Source organism: Salmo salar, chromosome 09 (genome assembly GCF_965601325.2).
Source record: "Salmo salar chromosome 09, fSalSal1, whole genome shotgun sequence".
NCBI lineage: Eukaryota > Metazoa > Chordata > Actinopteri > Salmoniformes > Salmonidae > Salmo > Salmo salar.
In genome coordinates this window covers 138,518,682-138,541,555 of record NC_138299.1, presented here as the reverse complement: position 1 = coordinate 138,541,555, position 22,874 = coordinate 138,518,682, and the positions used below count along the sequence as shown (strand labels likewise).

The 22,874-nt window shown below is 41.7% G+C and overlaps 1 protein-coding gene across 5 annotated transcripts; it reads left to right on the top strand.

Moving 5' to 3' along the window:
- Nucleotides 1–162: 162 nt before the first annotated feature.
- Nucleotides 163–21,856, top strand: LOC106612997 (vacuole membrane protein 1). 5 transcript variants are annotated; one of them, XM_014214792.3, is made up of 12 exons: nt 163–404; nt 1,414–1,497; nt 1,922–2,054; nt 2,199–2,289; nt 4,257–4,367; nt 12,375–12,542; nt 12,904–13,035; nt 16,255–16,335; nt 17,749–17,865; nt 18,449–18,510; nt 20,773–20,875; nt 21,014–21,856. In XM_014214792.3, exons 2-12 carry the CDS (start codon nt 1,422–1,424, stop codon nt 21,164–21,166), a joined length of 1,227 nt encoding a protein of 408 aa, XP_014070267.1. In that variant the 5' UTR covers nt 163–404; nt 1,414–1,421; the 3' UTR covers nt 21,167–21,856. The 5 variants fall into 5 exon arrangements, with proteins under 5 accessions (XP_014070267.1, XP_014070268.1, XP_014070266.1 ...); XM_014214793.3 differs by lacking the exon at nt 163–404 and adding an exon at nt 494–796 and having other exon boundaries at nt 1,343–1,598; XM_014214791.3 differs by lacking the exon at nt 163–404 and adding an exon at nt 500–796.
- The last annotated feature ends 1,018 nt before the right edge of the window (nt 21,857–22,874 follow it).

Genomic DNA, 22,874 nt, shown 5'->3' with positions numbered 1-22,874 from the left:
ATGACTCTAGATTCAAACTAGCCCAAGCTGTACTATTAAGGAGTCTACCCTTACTCCTTAATGTCCAAATATGTTATTTGCGGAGGTAGACTGGTTCTGGCAGCCAAGTACTCCATTCAAACGTGGATCGATTCTCAATTGCGATACGGTCCTATAAATATAAAGCCCTTTACGTTCATATCATCAAAATAATTTCACAAATACAAACTAAACACTTACTGTACACTGTTTTAACCAGCTTTATCACAGTTGCAGCAAACAGTATTTTTCATTCACAACACGTTTCTGGCGGCCTTTTGTTACACACAGGTGTACAGAGCATGCTAGAGGTGGTACCAATGTCTAACATAAACACGAAATGTAACATGGAGATATGGCCGTGTGGGAACCCTAACCCTATAAAGGTGTGTATCAATTTAACCTTTGGTTTTTTGAAAACTATTTCTCGCTGACATGAAAGATTAGGTCTTGTGCTTCCAAACACCTACCGCAAGCGACGCAGGTTAATGTTAAGACCGAGCCTCGGTGCGCTTAAACAAAAGGTCACTTTACAGAAGAGGCCTTTGACGAAATAACTCTTATGTGTAATGGAACTTAGTCATGATCAAAGGCTAGATTCAACTCTACGTTCATGGGCACAACATTAAAAAAAAAGTAACTAATGCAATTATCACTTATGAATATGCAGAAACCAATTCAATATTGATGAATATATAATGTAAAGAGGACCTTTACTTGGAAGGAAATGTTTTTCCCGGAAGTGATTGCCACGGCTTCAGGAAGAAGACGCTCTGCGGTATGAGCTCGTTTCATTCAATTTGTGTGACTGACAAATTAATCTTTAGTTATAGTATGTAAGATTTTCGACTGAAACGTTTTGGCATTATAGTATTTTACGTCTCAAGACAATAACCGAAGTAACTTGATCTAAACATATTTCCATGGTTGTAGCCTATATTTTCCCAGTGTCACTACTACCTAGCTAACGTTACCTTGTTAACTAGCGACGTGAACATGCAATAGGTTACTGTAGTTTATAATTCATAGTTATAAACATTGAACAATTAATTGTAGTTAACTAGTTATGTTTTTATTAACTCACGCCCACCAGCTAGCAAGCTATTACACACTTTACTTGCTAGCTAGTTAACGAGAACCCAAGGTGGTTTACACAGCAGGTCAATGTAATCCAATGGAGTTGGAGTCGTGAATAAAGGTTACTTGCTATCAGCTGTTTTGTTAGCATACATGCCGGTTAGTTAACTAACGTTAGCGTGTGGGAGATGTTGCTACTAATTGTCAGTCATTGACAAGTAATAATTAACTAATGCTCTTCCTACAGTTGATATAGGCCAAAACCCAATAAAACATATTTGCTGGTCATGTCCTCGTGTTGTCTTGTCGATTCAAAAGTGAATGAGATGGCGACGAATCGGGCAAGGTGTGAACAACCACAGAAGCGAGGAACCAAAGACAAACCGAATGGATATTTTGCAGGTTGGTTGTGAAACTTCACCAAGTGAACCAGCATTAGCCTGTGTTTATGGAAAATGGATTAACAATTTTACCAACGAAGGAGAAGGGTTGTGTTGCTAAAGGTATGCAGCAATGCACAAATTGTTATCTTGGGAATTCTTACAACGTTACACTATTGCCAGAATGGTCCCAAACAGTTGTACTTATTAATTCCATAGTTTAGAAAAAAACTAAATAATTATACTTGATTCAAAGGTCTAGACTAGTGAACTCCACCATTTGCTAGTGTTATGTTCCTAATTAGGCCTAGACAAAGTGACATGACTATCAAAGGCTTATGCTAGCCTATGTCCATCAAAATAAGGGGATATTGCTATGGCTTTTTTGATACTAGGCTACTTTTATAGATTAATCTGACCTCACAAGTGTGCTCCTGTATCTACAGACTCTGTGGTCAGTGAGAGGAGGCAGAAAGATCGGGAGGAGCGTCTCGCTCTGGTGTTGTGGAGGCGGCCTATCATCACACTACACTACTTCCTCCTGGAAACCTTCATCACACTAAAGGAGTGGACATTAAAGTAAACCACCACTACTTGACAGTAAAACTAAAAACCAACTGATTAGTTGAAAGCTGTCTCAGTTCTGTTGTGTTTAAAGTAACACTCTGAAAGTCTAGCATTTTGGTAGTTGTATCAAACTGTTCCACTTCTTCCCCTCTGCAGGTTATGGCGACGAAGGGGTGCAGTGTTCTTGTTCCTGGTGTTGTGTTCACTCTTCTCCCTTGCCTACTCCACTGAGGGAGCACACCAGAAGGTAAGGAAGGAGAGAAACAAACTCCTATCATCTCTGTAATTTATTTATTTGGGATGGTTAAAGAGAAGTAACTGTTTAATCAGATGCACTGCATTCCTGGAGGAAAGGTCACCTGAGGAGATATGTTGTGCAATATTTTTTTACTTGATGCTCAGGCCAGTACATTTGATGTCTTAGCCAATGTGTTTATTATTGTGTAAGTTGTTCACATTTCCTAATTTTCCATCACTATCCTTTGCATAACATAGTTGAAGTTGGAAGTTTACATACACTTAGGTTGGAGTCATTAAAACTCTTTTTTTCAACCACTCCACAAATTTCTTGTTAACAAACTATAGTTTTGGCAAGTCAGTTAGGACATCTACTTGGTGCATGACACAAGTCATTTTCCAACAATTGTTTAGACAGATTTCAATTATAATTCACGGTATCACAATTCCAGTGGGTCAGACGTTTACATACACTAAGCTGACTGTGCCTTTAAACAGCGTTGAAAATTCCAGAAAATGATGTCATGGCTTTGGGCTAATTGACATCATTTGAGTCAATTGGAGATGTACCTGTGAATGTATTTCAAGGCCTACCTTCAAACTCAGTGCCTCTTTGTTTGACATGGGAAAATCAAAAGAAATCATCCAAGACCTCAGAAAAGAACTTATAGACCTCCACAAGTCTGGTTCATCCTTGGGAGCAATTTCCAAACGCCTGAAGGTACCACGTTCATCTGTACAAACAATAGCACGCAAGAATAAACACCATGGGACCACGCAACCGTCATAACGCTCAGGAAGGAGACACGTTCTGTCTCCCAGAGATGAACGTACTTTGGCGCGAAAAGTGCAAATCAATCCCAGAACAACAGCAAAGGACCTTGTGAAGATGCTGCAGGATACAGGTACAAAAGTATCTATATACACAGTAAAATGAGTCCTTTATCAACATAACCTGAAAGACCGCTCAGCAAGTTAGAAGCCACTGCTCCAAAACCGCCATAAAATAGCCAGACTACGATTTGCAACTGCACATAGGGACAAAGATCGTACTTTTTGGAGAAATGTCCTCTGGTCTAATGAAACAAAAATAAAACAGTTTGGCCATAATGACCATCGTTATGTTTGGAGGAAAAAGGGGGAGGCTTGCAAGCCGAAGAACACCATCCCAACCATGAAGCACAGGGGTGGCAGCATCATGTTGTAGGGGTGCTTTGCTGCAGGAGGGACTGGTGCACTTCACAAAAATAGATGGCTTCATGAGGAAGGAAAATGATGTGGATATATTGAAGCAACATCACAAGACATCAGTCAGGGAGTTAAAGCTTGGTCGCAAATGGGTCTTCCAAATGGACATGGACCCCAAGCATACTTCCAAAGTTGTGGAAAAATGGCTTAAGGACAACAAAGTCAAGGTATTGGAGTTGCCATAACAAAGCGCTGACCTCAATCCTATAGAAAATCTGTGGGCAGAACTGAAAAAGCGTGTGCGAGCAAGGAGGCCTACAAACCTGACTCAGTTACACCAGCTTTGTCAGGAGGAATGGGCCAAAATCCACCCAACTTATTGTGGGAAGCTTGTGGAAGGCTACCCGAGACGTTTGACCCAAGTTAAACAATTTAAAGGCAATGGTACCAAATACTGATTGAGCGTATGTAAACTTCTGACCGACTGGGAATGTGATGAAAGAAATAAAAGCTGAAATAAATCACTCTATTATTCTGACATTTTACGTTCTTAAAATAGTGGTGATCCTAAGACAAGGAATTTTTTTCTAGGATTAAATGTCAGGAATTCTGAAACTGAGTTTAAATGTATTTGGCTAATGTGTATGTAAACTTCCGACTTCAACTGTAGGTCTCCAATGTTTTCTCCAAAGGATAAATGTCTTGTGAAGTCGTGTGTTACTGCTTTTTGTCCATGCAAAATCCTAAAGCTCTCTCTACTCTCTCCCCCCTGTCTGTTCTCATCTGCAGTATGTGCAGTACCTGGAGAAGAGGATCCTGTGGTGTGCCTACTGGGTAGGATTGGGCATCCTGTCCTCAGTAGGCCTTGGGACTGGCCTACATACCTTCCTACTATACCTGGTAAGTAAGAGAACCACCCTTCCCTTGCCTGTCAGCTGTGCCATCAAAAATGTAAGCTAACTTATCGTGCTCACATTGGAACAGCCTGCTGTATCTCTGTAAATCAAATCAAAGTTTGTCACGTGCGCTGAATACAACAGTGAAATGCTTACTTACAGGCTCTAACCAATAGTGCAAAAAAGGTATTAGGTGAACAATGGGTAGGTAAAGAAATAAAACAACAGTAAAAAGACAGGCTATAAAAGTAGCGAGGCTACATACAGACACCGGTTAGTCAGGCTGATTGAGGTAGTATGTACATGTAGATATGGTTAAAGTGACTATGCATATATGATGAACAGAGAGTAGCAGTAAAAGAGGGGTTGGCGGGTGGTGGGACACAATGCATATAGCCCGGTTAGCCAACGTGCGGGAGCACTGGTTGGTCGGCCCAATTGAGGTAGTATGTACATGAATGTATAGTTAAAGTGACTATGCATATATGATAAACAGAGAGTAGCAGCAGTGTAAAAAGAGGGGTTATGGGGGGCACACAATGCAAATAGTCCGGGTAGCCATTTGGTTACCTGTTCAGGAGTCTTATGGCTTGCGGGTAAAAACTGCTGAGAAGCCTTTTTGTCCTAGACTTGGCACTCCGGTACCGCTTGCAATGCGATAGTAGAGAGAACAGTCTATGACTGGGGTCTGTGACAATTTTCAGGGCCTTCCTCTGACACTGCCTGGTGTAGTGGTCATGGATGGCAGGCAGCTTAGCCCCAGTGATGTACTGGGCCATACGCACTACCCTCTGAAGTGCCTTGCGGTCAGAGGCCGAGCAATTGCCGTACCAGGCAGTGATGCAACCAGTCAGGATGCTCTCGATGTTGCAGCTGTAGAACCTTTTGAGGATCTCAGGACCCATGCCAAATCTTTTTAGTTTCCTGATGGGGAATAGGTTTTGTCGTGCCCTCTTCACCACTGCCTTGGTGTGTTTGGACCATTCTAGTTTGTAGTTTATGTGGACACCAAGGAACTTGAAGCTCTCAACTTTGTTTTTCTGAGAACGCTGGTACAGTATGTGACTTTGGATGTTTTTGTGAGTCTGTTAGCTCTGCTTGTTCTTCCATAACTAGCACGATAGACCAAAAAAAATGTGTAGTATCAGTAAATGAGTTTACAGGCTTGTGCTTGTCCTCTTTGACCTAGAGGGACACATTTTGTGCACAGGGTATTTCCAGCATTTGAGTCACCACTGCCAGGAACTTAATACATATCCACAGTTTGTCCAGTGGGTGGCCTCATACGTCCTATCTCATTCTTTCAGTGTGTTCAGTTCTCCATAGATCTGGTCCAAATAGAACTGCCATTCACCTCTGGGGCACAGTTTTTCTATCTGGACTAAGTCCAGATAACTTTTGATAAACTGGGCGCAAAAGTCTGGGTAGGCATTTGATTAGCTGTTCAGTAGTCTTATGGTTTGGGGGTGGAAGCTGTTTAGAAGCCTCTTGGACCTAGACTTGGCGCTCCGGTACTGCTTGCGGTTTGGTAGCAGGGAGAACCATCTGACTTGGTTGTCTGAAGTCTTTCACAATTTTTAGGGCCTTGCTCTGACACCGCCTGGTATAGAGGTCCTGGATGGCAGATAGCTTGGCTCCGATGATGTGCTAGGCTAGTTTAAAAAAAAAAACATCACTCTGACATTGCTGCAAATGCAATCGAAAATCAAACACTTCATGAGAGCCCTGGCATTCAGTTTGAGGGGAATATGATCACCTGTTGGGCAGCGAGAACCAGCTCCTCATAGCTGGGTGATGCATGGAATTAAATGTGTCCCTGTAAGCCCATGTTGTGCAACATTTCTATAGGCTATGCAATTGTTTTCTCACTCAGAATTTTGATGGTCTCCATTTAAAAAGAGGATCCAATTAGCTTTCTCTAGACTAGGCCGACTTTATTTCTCAACTTTCCTAATATTAAGCGCATTGCTTTGCTTTACAACCTGAGTAGCCTACCTGGCTGGCATGAAAATGAAACGCGGAAAGTGTCCTCCATTCACTATTCAAGTTTATATGGATGGCATGTCTTTTTTCTGCGTCTGTTCCGACAGGTGCTTGATAGTGGCTCCTTCTAAACCAGCTAATTTCACACACATTGTTTAGTATATGTAAAGACAAGATTAAATTGACAATAGTGTAACGGGTGAGAATATTATGATTATCACTTGTGAAAGACTGCACACGCTGGGCATCAAAGGCAAATCATATTCACATGCATCATGTAGCCTAGTCCATAGGCCTATATGTTTTGATAAGGTTTGTATCAACTAAAATGGGCAAATGTCTAAGCATAGCCTTTAGCCTACAGAGTTGTGAAACATGTACTTGTCATTGCGCAATCGAGTTTGAAAACAGAGTTTTGACTGGCCAATATGTAAGTGGATCCCAGCTTTCTTGTGCTGCTATATTTATTGCTCAACTCTTAAAATGTAACCACATTAAATCTCTTTATAACTGGTGTAGCTTACCTGGCATATTAAAAACGGAACCGAGGGAAGCGCTTCCTCCATTCGCTATTCAAGTGCAGGCTGCTTTTTTTTGTGGGCCATTCATAAAAATACATTTCACACATGCATGGAGTGTACAAAACATTACGAACACCTGCTCTTTCCATGAGACTGACCAGGTGAAAGCTATGATCCCTTATTGATGTCACTTGTTAAATCCACTTCAATCAGTGTAGATGAAGGGTAGGAGGCTGGTTAAAGAAGGATTTTTAAGCCTTGAGACAATTGAGACATGGATTGTGTATGTACAGTGTATTCAGACCCCATGGCTTTTTCTACATTTTATGTTACAGCCTAATTGTAAAATTGTTAACTTTAAAAAAAAAAAATGTTATCCATCTACACAAAATACCCCATAATGACAAGGTAAAAACAGGTTTTTAGAAATGTTTGCAAATGTATTAAAGATACCTTATTTACATATGTAGTCAGACCCTTTGTTATCAGACTCAAAATTGAGCTCAGGTGCATCCTGTTTCCATTGATCATCCTTGAGATGTTTGTACAACTTGATTGGAGTCCACCTGTGGTACATTCAATTGATTGTACATGATTTGGAAAGCATACACCTGTCAATATAAGGTCCCACAGTTGACAGTGCATGTCAAAGCAAAAACTAAACCATGAGGACAAAGGAATTGTCTGTAGTGTTCCGAGACAGGATTGTGAAGGGTCTGAATACTTATATAAATTTGAGTTTATTTATTCAATTGCATAAATGTGAACTTTTTTGCTTTGTGTGTAGATTGAGGGGGAGACAAATTTGATCTATTTTAGAAAAAGGCTTTAACATAACAAAGTAGGCTATGTGCACACTTTACCATACACAAATATTTCAGAGGTGAGGTCAACATATTGGAAAGTCCCTAGTTGAAGGGTGCCAGAAACATCTGCCCTCTGAAGAGCTGCTATGGATTTACCTCAGACCTAAAGAATTAGATACCCCATAGTTAGGAGCGGACATATTCTGCTGGGCATTAAAAGCATAATTGTATGATTCATGAGTCTAGTCATGCTGGATTCGGATGGAAATGTAGGGACTGTGTTTTCTTATTTTGCTAAACAAAGGAACTCAAACAAGGCAACAGCCACTGTTTTAATTTGCTATGTTTCAAGGATTATTTCAAAATAATGGAAAGGTGTTGTCTTACCATTGAGTCACCATGGTGAAACAAGTATAGATTTGTAACGGAAGGAAAGGCAGGGATTGAGACCTTGTGAACACGTATTGTGAAAAGAAGGCTCCTCAGCATGTTTGCTCGTTCTCTCTCGAGGAGAGCTATGGGGATCAGCACTGACTAATTGTCTTCTATCTCCTGTCACTGTGGTATCTTAACAGGAGGCATAATAGACATCCTGTGCTGTGGTTTCAGGTGCCCTGACTGCCCTCACTGTTAATGAGGCCAGGTGGCTAAGCCTGGGCTCTGATTAATAGAGCTGCATACCGGGCTTTTGGGGGGCTGTGATGTGTGTGTGTGTGTGCACGAGAGCGAGCTGGGCAATATGGACAAACTGACCCTTTTTTAAATATTTTTTGTGATAACGAAAAATGACAATTATTTTGGGGGTGGTGCTAGGCCTGGGCGACATATAGAAAAAGTAATATTGCGATAAATGTTACGGTTTTGCTCTAACAACAATTTTATTTTATGGACAGTTACTTTACATTAGCACCACGGCTCTAGCATGTTTTTCCAGTGCCAGGTAAGACAACTGAGGTAGAAGCCTATGATTTTAAAAAAGGAGGCCATTTCATCGAGCACATCCAGCAAATGACTGATTTTATATTTTGATGTGCAACCTGTCAAAATAGGATCTGGAATTATCCAATGTATTTTTGGCTTTTCAGAGAACTTGCTAACATCTTTGTGTATATTGACCTATAAGCTATAGCCTTATTATTTCATAAGGAAGTGGGAACTAAAACACTTAGCTAGATTGCGAACTCTAAATATATTGTAGCTAGTGTTACGTTCCCAAGTTTCTGTGTTGTGGGTTTGTGTGTATTTCAGGAAATGGCTTGGTGCTAGTTAGGTAAGTTGGTGCTAGTAAGGTAGGAGCGGGGCCTCTAACTTTTACTTTATTTGCTTTGGTTCCGTCCAGCCCCTTTTCCCCAAATTACTGTGTGAAGGAAATAAATTCCCTGTAAACGGTAATATATTCTGCCTCTGTCATCCTTACCCGCACCTACAGTCACATACCTCTTTCACTCCACTGGGAGTTGAGTGTAGCAGGGTGTTACGTTCCCTCCTCCAAGGCGTGCGTAACACTATATAGCCATGTAGACTGATTAGCCTACATTTTCTGATAAATTAATCAATGTCCTACAAAAACTTTCCAGCGCTAGGCCTAGGCTACTTGATGTAGGCAAATGGAGTGCTCCGCTCCGCGCGTACATCAAAACTAACTACAGCCTACTCCGGTTGTAAAGTGGTGCCATGAACTCAATATTAAGAGGTGAGAAATACGTTGACATACTTAAAGAATGTTGTGACTCTCCTCTCTGTAACTATACTGAACAAAAATATAAACGCAACATGCAACAATTTCAAAAATGTTACTGAGTTAGTTCACATTAGGAAATCAGTCAATTGAAATTAATTAATTAATTAGGCCCTGATCTATGGATTTCACATGACTGGGAATCCAGATATGCATCTGTTGGTTACAGATACCTTTTAAAAACAAAAAGGTAGGGGAGTGGATCAGAAAACCAGTCAATATTTGGTTTACCACCATTTGCCTCATGCAGCGCGACACATCTCCTTCGCAGAGTGGATCAGGCTTTTGATTGTGGAACGTTGGCCCACTCCTCTTCAATGGCTGTGCGAAGTTTCTGGATATTGGCGGGAACTGGAACACGCTGTCGATCCAGAGCATCCCAAACATGCTCAATGGGTGACATGTCTGGTGAATATGCAGGCCATGGAAGAACTGGGACATTTTCAGCTTCCAGGAATTGTGTACAGATCCTTGCGACATGCTGTGCTTTATCATTCTGAAACATGAGGTGATGGTGGCAGATGAATGGCACGACAATGGGCCTCAGGATCTCATCACGGTATCTCTGTGCATTCAAATTGCCATCCATAAAATGCAATTGTATTTGTTGTGTAGCTTATGCCTGCCCATACCATAACCCCACCACCACCATGGGTCACTCTGTTCACAACATTGACAACTGCAAACTGCTCGCCCACACAACACCATACACATGGTCTGCGGTTGTAATATCGGTTGGACGTACTGCCAAATTCTCTAAAACTACGTTGGAGGCAGCTTATGGTAATTTCTCTATCTGGCAACAGCTCTGGTTGACAATCCTGCAGTCAGCATGCCAGTTGCACGCTCCCTCAACATGATGAATGATCATGCTGTTTTAATCAGCTTCTTGATATGCCACACCTGTGAGGTGTGTGGATTATCTTGGCAAAGGAGAAATGCTCACTAACAGGGATGTAAACAAATTTGTGCATAAGGAACATTTTGGGGATCTTTTATTTCAGCTCATGAAACATGGGACCAACACTTAACTTTTTGCGTTTTTAATATTTTTGTTCAGTGTAGAACTACAGTTGCATTGAACTCTCCATTCTGCAATATTTTGAGCAACGGTCATACATTGCATTTGGAAAGTATTCAGACCCCTTCCCTTTTTCCACATTTTATGTTACAGCCTTATTCTAAAATGGATTTAATAAAAACATTTCCTCATCAATCTACACACACTACCCCATAATGACAAAGTGAAAACAGGTTATTTTAAAATGTTTGCTAATTTATGAATAAAATAAACTGATATGTAAATGTGATAAGTATTTAGACCCTTAGCTATGAGACTCAAAATTGAGCACCAGTGCATCCTGTTTCCATTGATCATCCTTGAGGTGTTTATCTTGATTGGAGTCCAACTGTGGTAAATTCAATTGATTGTACATTATTTCTGAAGGTCTATATAAGGTCCCACATTAGACAATGCATGTCAGAGCAAGAACCAAGCCATGAGGTCGAAAGAATTGTCCGTAGAGCCCCCGAGACAGGATTGTCAAGGCACAGATCCAAAAAATGTCTGCAGCATTGAAGGTCCCCAAGAACACAGTGGCCTCCATCATTCTTAAATGGAAGAAGTTTGGAACCACGAAGACTCTAACTAAAGCTGGATGCCCAGACAAACTGAGAAATCAGGGGAGTAGAGTCCTGGTCAGGGAGGTAACCAAGAACCAGAATGTCCCTCTGACAGAGCTCAAGAGTTTTTCTGTGGAGATGGGAGAACCTTCCAGAAGGACAATCATCTCTGCAGCACTCCACCAAATCGGGTATTTATGGTAGTGGCCAGACGGAAGCCACTCCATAAATGCCACATGACAGCCCACTTGAAGTTTTGCTAAAAGGCACTTAAAGTACTCAGACCATGAGACACAAGCTTCTCTGGTCTGATGAAACCAAGATTGAACTCTTTGGCCTGAATGCCAAGTGTCACGTCTAGAGGAAACCTGGCACCATCCCTACAGTGAAGCATGGGGGTGGCAGCATGTTGTGTGATGTTTTTCAGTGGCAGGGACTGGGAGACTAGTCAGGATCGAGGGAAAGATGAACCGAGCAAAGTACAGAGATCCTTGATGGAAAAACTGCTCAGGACCTCAGACTGGGGCAAAGGTTCACCTTCCAACAGGGCAACGACCCTAAGCACACAGCAAAGAACGCAGGAGTGGCTTTGGGACAAGTCTCTGAATGTCCTTGAGTGGCCCAGCCAGAGCCTGGACTTGAACCCGTTCGAACATCTCTGGAGAGACCTGCAAATAACTGTGCAGCAACGCTCCCCATCCAACCTGACAGAGCTTGAGAGGATCTGCAGAGAATAATGGGATCAACTCCCCAAATACAGGTGTGCCAAGCTTTTAGCCTCATACCCAAGAAGACTCGAGGCTGTAATCGCTGCCAAATGTGCTTCAACAAAGTACTGAGTAAAGGGTTTGAATACTTATGTAAATGTGATTATTTGTTTTCATTTTTAAATTTGCACACAAAAAAATAACCTATTTTTGCTTTGTCATGGAGTATTGGGTGTAGATTGAGGGAGTAAAAACAATTTTAATCAATTTTAGATTTAGGCTGTAACGTAACAATGTGGAAATTGTCAAGGGGTCTGAATACTTTCCGAATGCACTGTATACTTGTGCTTCTCAGAATACATCTCTCCCTCCTCCGTGCGCACAGTGGGGAGAGGGAGTGAGTCGGCAGCCGGCAGGGACCAACAATGCGTAGGCTATTACTGTTGACCAAATAATAGTTTTAGAACAATCTATAGGAACGTTGTGTAGCAAAATCACATAATTACCAATGTAAGCAAAATGCTTCGGTAAGGCGATGTCTGTAATTTTAGGTTTATCATCCCAGCTCTAGTGTGTCTCAACTGTCCATGTTCAGTTGAATTAAGAAATGCCCATCTATCCTCTGGCTCTCAGGGTCCACACATAGCATCAGTCACCCTGGCTGCGTACGAGTGTGGGTCTACAGACTTCCCCGAGCCCCCCTACCCAGACCAGATCATCTGCCCAGAGGCAGGAGGAATGGAGGGCAGCATCTCACTCTGGTCCATCATCTCAAAGGTCCGGATGGAGGCCTGTATGTGGGTGAGGAAACGTGTCTTTATTCAACTAAAGTCTAGGTTCATCGTTCTAGTGAACTCTATGGGGCGGTTTCCTGAACACAGATTAAACCTTGTCCTGGACAACAAAAAACACAATGGCTAATATCCATTAAAACGTTTTTTTTTTTTTTTAATTTATTGTCCAGGACTTAATCTGTTCCTTGGGAAACCGCTCGTTTTGGGTTTAGAACAATAAGGGCATCTTTAGTGCTCAACATTGGTTGTCTTTGGTTGACATCACGTATCCTCAACTATGACATCCACCATAGATCTATGCCTGACTCTGGTATGAGCCAGAGTATGAATCAGTGCTAAGCTAACCCAGTGTGTGACTGTCTCTCCAGGGTGCAGGCACAGCCATTGGGGAGTTGCCGCCCTACTTCATGGCTCGAGCGGCCAGGCTATCTGGAGCAGACCCAGATGACGAAGACTATGAGGAGTTTGAGCAGATGCTGGGGCATGCAGAGACCGCTCAGGTGAGTGGGGACTCTGTCCTCCCCTCTGAGTGTAGTAGCCTGCCCCTTGAATGCCCATTCTACCAAATCTGTGGAGTCCAAAATACTCTCCTTCAGTCTTTTGATTTTTGTATTTGACTCTACTAAACTGTCCATCACTATCTACTGACTTCTCTATCTGGCCTGTGATTGGCCTCCAGTTATCACATGACTTCTCTGAAAGCCCCTCCTCCCAACATTTCCAGTAAGGTCATTGCTAGTGGAGTGAGTCACGGTGAAACAAGCTCCCCTGTAATCATCCCAGAGGCATTTCTTTTCATGATCCTTTCATTTGAGGGACAGGCAATGTAAACAGGCTACTGACAACATGACTGCCCCTTAGGGTTGGGGGGGGGGGGGTGGTGTGTGTGTGTGTGTACACACAGTGCATTTGGAAAGTATTCAGACCCCTTGACTTTTTCCACATTGTTACATTACCGCCTTATTCTAACATTGATTCAGTCATTTTTTTCCCCCTCATTAATCTACACAATGACAAAGCAAAAATAGGTTTTTAGAAATGTTTGCAAATATGTCGTGACTTTACTTTTATTAATCTGATGACTGTCATTTAATCAACTGTTTAATTGTTGCTAGATTTAAATAAAAATAGTCTTATTTTTTTAATCATGTAACAATTAACTCATTAGGATTTGGGGCACCATGGAACAAGTTGTTTAGCATCTCCCGAATTAAACTGTAAAGTTCTTTAACATCGATAAACAGTCATCTTATTAATCATTACCTTTTATCAAATACTCATTCTGAATGATTGTGACCTTGGATCTGCAAAAAACCCAGCCTTACGCATTATTCAGTACTACACAAATTGGTTTAATCATTTTATTTACTAGCTAGCTAAATAATAACACAGAATACACACACTTATGAGACAAAGGTCCCTAGTGGACTGACAAGATATGACGGCTTGTTACAACATAATGGAGAGGGGGGGAGAGAAAAAGGCACACTTATCGTGGAGATTTCAGGTTTCCTAAAAAAGTTAAATTATTTGGTCCACCCAGTTTTTAATAACATCACAAAATGAAAAGCAATATTACATTTGTTTTCCATAGTTCCCCACTGACCATTTCCCACATTACGTTAGAAGTAGTGTTCCGTTGTTCACTTTCTGGATGTTAGCGTTTTGGGCGGGCAAAAGTGTCTGAACAGACATTCCTTTGGTTGATACTAAAGAGCAAGAGAGCCCTCTTGGACATAATTTAGCTGTCACCCCCTTGCGGGTGGGAGATTGTTTGGTTATTGTCAGCCATTGTCAAGCTGATCTGACCCACTGTGATCCTCACAGGAAAGTCATTACAAAAAATAAAAAAACATATAATATTTACATAAGTATTCAGCCCCTTTACTCAGTACTTTGTTGAAGCACCTTTGGCAGCGATTACAGTATGGAGTCGTCTTGGGTATGACACTACAAGCTTGGCACACCTGTATTTGGGGAGTTTTCCCATTCTCTGCAGATCCTCTCAAGCTCTGTCAGGTTGGATGGGGAGCGTCGCTGCACAGCTATTTACAGGTCTCTTCAGAGATGCTCGGTCGGGTTCAAGTCCGGGCTCTGGCTGGGCCAGAAGGACATTCAGAGACTTGGCCCGAAGCCACTCCTGCGTTGTCTTGGCTGTGTGCTTAGGGTCATTGTCCTGTTGGAAGGTGACCTTCGCCCCAGTCTGAGGTCCTGAGCGCTCTGGAGCAGGGATCTCTCTGTACTTTGCTCGGTTCATCGTTCCCTTGATCCTGACTAGTCTCCCAGTCCCTGCCGCTGAAAAACATACCCATAGCATGATGCTGCCACCACCATGTTTCACCGTAGAGATGGTGCCAGGTTTCTCCAGACGTGACACTTGGCATTCAGGCCACAGAGTTCAATCTTGGTTTCATCAAACTAGAGAATCTTGTTTCTCATGGTCTGAGTCTTTTAGGTTCCTTTTTGGAAAACACCAAGTGGGCTGTCATGTGCCTTTTACTGAGGAGTGGCTTCCATCTGGCCACTCTACCATAAAGGCCTGATTGGTGGAGTGCTGCAGAGATGGTTGTCCTTCTGGAAGGTTCTCCCATCTCCACAGAGGAACTCTAGAGCTCTGTCAGAGTGACCATCAGGTTCTTGGTCACCTCCCTGACCAAGGCCCTTCTCCCCTGATTGCTCAGCTCTAGGAAGAGTCTTGGTGGTTCCAAACTTCTTCCATTTTTAAGAATGCTGCAGAAATGTTTTGGTACCCTTCCCCAGATCTGTGCCTCGACACAATCCTGTCTCTGAGCTCTACGGACAATTCCTTTGCCCTCATGGCATGGTTTTTGCTCTGACATGCACTGTTAATTGCGAGACCTTACATAGACAGTTGTGTGCCTTTCCAAATCATGTCCAACCAATTGAATGTACCACAGGCGGACTCCAATCAAGTTGTAGAAAAATCTCAAGGATGATCAATGGAAACAGGATGCACCTGAGCTCAATTTCGAGTCATGGCAAAGGGTCTGAATTATTATGTAAGGTATTTCTGTAGAGACCTGAAAATAGCTGTGCAGCAATGCTCCCTATCCAATCTGACAAAGCTTGAGAGGATCTGCAGAGAAGAATGGAAGAAACTTTCCAAATAAAGGTGTGGCAATCTTGTAGAGTCATACCCAAGAAGAATTGAGGATCTTATCGTTGTCAAAGGTGCTTCAACAAAGTACTGAGTGAAGGGTCTGAGTACTTATGGAAATTTGATTTAAAAAAATAATATACATTTGCAAATCTAAACCTGTTTTTGCTTTGTCATTATGGGGTATTGTGTGTAGATTGAGGTGATGAAAACTATTTACTCAATTTTAGAATAAGGCTGTAACATAACAAAATGTGGAAAAAGTCAAGGGGTCTGAATACTAACTTATTTTTTTGCACCCTCAACATGAAACCACAATATTTCACCCCCCTTTGTAGTGTATATCAATCAGATCAAATAAGTTCAATAGCTCTCTGCCAACACCTCTTGACTTGGATTTTTACCAGAGCTGCTAAAATAGATCAAAGGAAAAGATAATAGCCAACTGATAGCATTTGTTATACCACATTAATTATTTTTCAAGTAACTCCTTTTTCAGAATTACATTAGACTTTTGGTTATACTGTATCATTATTGTAGAAGTTGTTTAATGTGTGAAGCATAAATTAATATTTGATTGTAAACTGAATTATGTTTTCAGGATTTTGTTACTAGAGCAAAACTGGGCGTTCAGAACATGGTGCAGAAAGTGGGATTCTTTGGGATTCTAGCCTGTGCCTCGGTAAATCCAAAACTACATTGCAGGCAACCTTTTGATGACTTGACTTGAACTCTTATCTTATACTGTTTTAAAGTTTAGGCCTTTATTATTAAAGCGCATCACTGAATATTGTACACTCATGGCCGAAAGTATGTGGACACCCCTTCCAATTTGTGGATTCAGCTATTTCAGCCACACCGTTGCTAACAGGTGTACATCAGACACACAACCATGCAATCTCCATAGACAAACATTGGCAGTATAATGGCCCGTACTGAAGAGCTGTGACTTTAAACGTGGCATCGTCATTTGATGCCACTTTTCCAACAAGTCAGTTTGTCAATTTTCTGCCCTGCTAGGGCTGCCCCAATCAACTGTAAGTGCTGTTATTGTGAAGTGGAAACGTCTAGGAGCAACAACGACTCAGCTGTGAAGTGGTAGGCCACAGAACGGGACTGCTGAAGTGCGTAGCTCGTAAAAATTGCCTGTCCTCGGTTGCAACACTCACTACTGTATTCCAAACTGCCTCTGGAAGCAACGTCCGCTGCAATAACTGTTCATCGGGAGATTCATGAATTTGGTTCCCATGGCCGAGCAGCCGCACACAAGCCTAAGATCACAATGCGCAATGCCAAGCATCGGCTTGAGTGGTGTATAGCTCGCCGCCTATGGATTCTGGAGCAGTGGAAACGCTCTCTGGAGTGATGAATCACGCTTCACCGTCTGGCAGTCCCGACGGACTAATCTGGGTTTGGCGGATGCCAGGAGAACGCTATTTGCCCCAATGCATAGTGCCAACTGTAAAGTTTGGAGGAGGAATAATGGTCTCTGGCTGTTTTTCATGGTTCAGGCTAGGCCCCTTAGTCCCAGTGAAGGGAAATCTTAACGTTACAGCATACAATGACATTCTAGACGATTCTGTGCTTCCAACATGTGGCAATAGTTTGGGGAAGGCCCTTTCCTGTCTCAGCATGAGAATGCCACCATGCACAAAGCAAGTTCCATACAGAAATGGTTTGTCAAGATCGGTGTGGAAGAACTTGACTGCCCTCCACAGAGCCCTGACCTCAACCCCATCGAACACCTTTGGGATGAATTGGAACGCTGACTGCGAGCCAGGTCTAATCGCCCAACATCAGTGCCCGACCTCGCTAATGCTCTTGTGTGTGAATGGACACAGGTCCCCGCAGAAATGTTCTAACATCTAGCAGGAAGCCGTCCCAGAAGAGTGGAGGTTGTTACAGCAGCAAAGGGGGGACCAACTCCATATTAATGCCTGTGATTTTGGAATGAGTTGTTTGACGAGCAGGTGTCCACATACTTTTGGCCATGTAGTGTATGTTTGTTACAATGAAGTTATGACAATTAAGGTAGAATTCGAATGCACTCCTCTATTACAGGATATCTTTTGACATGTTACGACCTGTCTTTCAGATCCCTAATCCTCTGTTTGACCTTGCTGGTATAACATGTGGCCACTTCCTGGTACCATTTTGGACCTTCTTTGGAGCGACTCTTATTGGGAAAGCCATCATCAAGATGCACATACAAGTAAATATTTTAGTTGTACTTAACAATTATACACATGGACATTGTCAGAATATTTTCTGTTGGCTGTAATTCCATGGTTTCTGTGTTTTTGAAGTACTTTTAGTGCTGCTATTGAAGACCATTCCGGATGAAATGAGTATGGAGAGCACTTTAACGAGAACCATTGCTTTTTGTAAACCAGATCAAACTCTTAGTTGTCGGCTGTATTGTTGAGTCTGCCACAGTGACTAATCTACTCCCAGACAGTGCGAGACTGACTGTGTGTCTCTGAGTTGTGGTGGTGAGAGCTGAGCCGTCTAACCAGACCAATCCATCTGTGGTACCAGCCAGTGATCTCACCAGTTCTGACAAAGCCCTCCAGGGTTGAGGAGGAGGACCAGGGTCCGGGGGATGCTTTGTGCTTTCTCCTCAGACCTCAAGGGTCTTTTACTGTCCAGACTTGGCTGGGACGGCATGTGTCACTGTGTTCAAAGCAGACATAGGATATATCCCCCACCTCGGTGCAGATGATGACTCAGGTTTTCACTGTCTCTGTCTGAGACTGATCACTAATCACGCAGTTGATAAATTTGTCTCCCCACAGAAACTGTTTGTTATCATAACGTTCAGCAAGCACATAGTGGAACAGATGGTGTCTCTGATCGGGTGAGTATGTGTCTTTGTTAATGTATGCGTATAGATGAAGAGGTGCTTTGCCCGGTTAGCTTCCTCTGTGCTTTAATGGGGGCAGGGCTCCACATTTTTTGTTTGTCCTCTTGTTACGTAATAATCACATCACAATATCAAACAATTACTCTGATCAGAATTGGATCAGAGGCCAAAGTTGGAATAATATTCTAATCTGTTTTTAATGTACATTAAAAAAAATCAAGCCTATATGTCAAAGTGTAGGTGATATGCATGTTGGGATGAGTTGAACCACAGAGAGAAGGAAAAGCAGCCAACAAGTGCTCAGCATATGTGGGAACTCCTTCAAGACTGTTGGAAAAGCATTCCAGGTGAAGCTGGTTGAGAGAATGCTAAGAGTTTGCAAAGCTGTCATCAAGGCAAAGGGTGGCTACTTTGAAGAATCTCAAATATAAAAAATATTTGGATTTGTTTAACACTTTTTGGGTTACTACATTATTCCATGTGTTATTTCATAGTTGATGTCTTGACTATTATTCGACAATGTAGAAAATAAAAAAGTGTGTGTGTGTATGTGTATATATATATATATATATATATATATATATATATATATATATATATATATATATATATATATATATATATATATATATATATATACACACACACAAACAAACCCTGGAATGAGTAAGTGTCCAAACATTTGACTGATACTGTATATGTGCAGCGGTTGTATGAATTTAGGATTATACGTTTGAAACAAGTTTTGCTGATGGATTGATCATTCCTATTCTGAACAAATGGCATCAAAAGCATAACCTCAAAGTCAGATGTGTGTGTTTTGCCCCCTCCGTTAAGGGTTTTTTCCTTACACAGAAACTAATCCCCCACATAGGTGGTCAGCCAGCCTTGTGGGGTCTTCTCAGATGGAATGTCTTCTGTTCTGACTCACAGCAGTTTAGCTTTGACTGCACCAGAATCTTCTCGACAGCAGCAGGGAAACAAAATAACTGCAGGGTTTATTTAAGAACAATAAATCACTTCCATATTACACATCTAACAACTTCCTTGGCTTTTTCTTCTCATCATTAACAAATCATATTTAAAATCGTACTCACAACTAATGATTTTATTTAACCTTTATTTAACTGGGCAAGTTGGTTAAGAACAAATTCTTATTTACAATGACGGCCTACCCCGGCCAAACCCTCCCCTAACCCGGACAATGCTGGGCCAATTGTGAGCCACCCTATCAGTTTATAGTGCCGCCTTATTCACAGTTAAAATGAGTTTCATGAGAAAGAACCCTTGCTTGCTACCATTGCAATTGGTTGACTGGTCTGACTCGCTATGATGTGTTACACTGGTGCTTGAATGCTGAGTTGGGACTTTTTGTAATTGCAGCAGTTTGTGTCAGTCAGTTAGCCTGGGAATGGGCTTGCCATATCCCTTGCTTAAGATCAGCGATTACAGTTACCTGTAACTTTTCTACCCCTGATAGTAAATAGTCTTGAATTGGTTTAGTCAAGTTTTAAATGTGGAAGTTTATATTAACACCTGAATTAAAACTAAACTCATTGTATCCATATTTATATTCTATTTAATTATGGTTGTGATACATTGATTAGACTATACCAATTATTGTTGGTATAGTGCTGTCAACTACAAATGATTGTGGATTTATTAAGGTAAAAGTTATAAGTACCTCAACCCTCAGACCATTTCTTCCAATCAAATTGTCTGCATTCTCGAACTATAATCTTAAGAGCCCCTATGAACTTGGTGACCCACAGTGATCTAATCCTTTGCGCTATCTCCCATATATGGACAGTCATATTGATGAACACGCCTAGTTTGTTCTGTTTCCACCCATAAGGCTGTGATGACAGCATATCGAGTCACTTCCTGGTTATTGGGCTCAGACTGGTTTCCTATAGGAACCTCCGGGATAAATAAGAGCGATGGGGAGGACTGCCTCACTTCACTCTGCTGCGTGCGCCCAGCAACTACACTTGCAGTGTGAACTCCCAGCTAGAGGCCTAATTAGAAACACATAGGAAATGGAACTCTCAACATCCTGAGCAATGGACTGTTCTTTAAACCCTGGTCCTATGGACCAAGGGTTCCCTCTACACAGCCTAATTCTTTTACCATGTGAAAGGATACTGCTGGTATGGTAAGTACTCTGGGATATAATCATGTCTCTGTTTTTGCCTCTTTTTTCCCCTCCTCGCATCTCCCTTGCCTGTGGATGTCCTTGCCCTGCCACTGTGTCAGGTCTCTGCCGAGGGTAGGTCCCTCCATACAGAAGCCCTTCAGTGAGTACCTGGAGGCCCAGAGGAGTAAACTCCACCACCACACCGGAGAAGGCACCCCGGCGGTAAGAGCACTACTACCATCATCCATCCTTTCTATGTCGAGACAAAGCATGTGATTTTATTGATTGGCAAGATAATACAAATTGTAATGTGTTAGTGTCAAAAGAGTAATATTCCTCTGTATGCATGTCTCTCTGCAGAGTGAGAACTGGCTGTCGTGGGTCTTTGAGAAAGTGGTTCTGGTCATGGTCTGTTACTTTATCTTCTCTATCATCAACTCCATGGCTCAGAGCTACGCTAAGCGACGACAACGGAGTCAGCAGCAGCGATACTCTGAGGAGAAAACCAAGTGACGAGACTCACCAACAGACCGTGCTGAGTCCTTCAGCTCTGTTTCACAAACTAACCTCGCCCTCTTCCATTCTTAAGAGGCTGAACTGGCACTATTCTGTGTTTGCTTACAGATGTATGTGCTGTTTGTTCCTCTTATGGTTTTGTAGTTTCCCCTCATTTGTGTTTAGTGGGTGATTTTAATAATATAATGATAGGATATGAGCAGTGAAGCAGCAGTTGATGTCAACTGTTTTGCTGGCAGCTATACCAGCTTCGATGCCTTATGCAAGGTGGAGGGTCCTACTTCCATTGAACACAGTTCTTAATCACGACTTGATTTGTACATTTTTCACTGTATGGATGGACTATGCTGATATGATGCTAAGGATGTTTTCAGGGTTACATTTTTCTTGCGTTTTTGTCCTGTTGATCAGAATTAGGCCATCTGTCATTCGCGTTTCTTGGATTTGTTTGAAATTCAAGTTTGCAATTGGAAATAGCAATATCAAGTCGTCTCAACGTGTTATTGATAGTTTGCACATCCTGGAAATATTTTTGGGGCGGTATGTATGCACATGCATTTAGAATGATCTGGACAATCTAACTTGAACCAAAACAGAACTTACATTACACTCAGCTAACTTGGTGTCATTTTTATTCTGTACATTTACTGAGTGTTTGATCAGATTATATAAAATGCCTAAATCATTTTTCTTGTTTCCATGTCTGAGTTTTTCCATCTATTTTACTCATTGTAGGTCTAACTATGTAAACAGTTGCTCCCATTCTTGTAAGCTTGCCCCATGTTATTGTATAACGCATCTTCTACTGTTGAGTTAATGATGCTTATGCAATCAGACCACCAGGATAGAAAAAATGCTTGAATCTCTCAGAATTAACATCCAAAATGTAAGTGTCAAGATTCTCCAATAGCAATCCGGATGCTTTTTGAAATTTGTGAAAATGTATTTCAAACAATCTTATGGAAAATATGGAGTTGATATGTTGTAATTACAAACTAGATATATATATATCATGGCTTATTGTCCTGTGTGGCAATGAGTTTCCTGAATCTGGTTTGTATAGACTTGGTCCTGGTTGTTGCAGGTATTGTACTCCATCTCCCATCCTGTCAGATAGCTTATCAGACTGGTGTTGACTGTTTGAATCACATGGCGACAACGGTCTGTAAGCTGTCTGAAGTTCTGGGTATTAACCATCTGAAGAGTGCAGTCTTTTTACCATAGTCAAACTTTCAAGCATGTGTTAATTTCAGTACATTTGATTTGGTCCGTTCGCTAACAAACAACTTCCCAACAGACATTTGTAGGGCGTCGTGGCTGTTATGAACATTTGTAGGGAATCAGTTGTCTTATCTGAAAAATCATGCTGTCTTCAATAAATCGCCTTGTTCATATAAAATGTTGTTTTTATACCCCTCAAATGTACATGTAATTCATTCAATACTCCTTTGACCATTATACACATGTACTCTATTGTACCATTCTCCTTTCCTTAACATGCCACTATAGTATCACCTCGTTGCAAGTTAATTGGCCTAGGCAGGAATACAATATGATTGCGCTTTGTCTGCAATGCATGTTTTAAAGGCAATGTTCAGAGAACTCATTCGCAGTAAACGCTGCATATGATGGCTCTATCGGACATTACGTTTAAAGTGCATTGTCCAAATCTGCGGTCGGATTGAATCCCAAACAGTGTCTTACT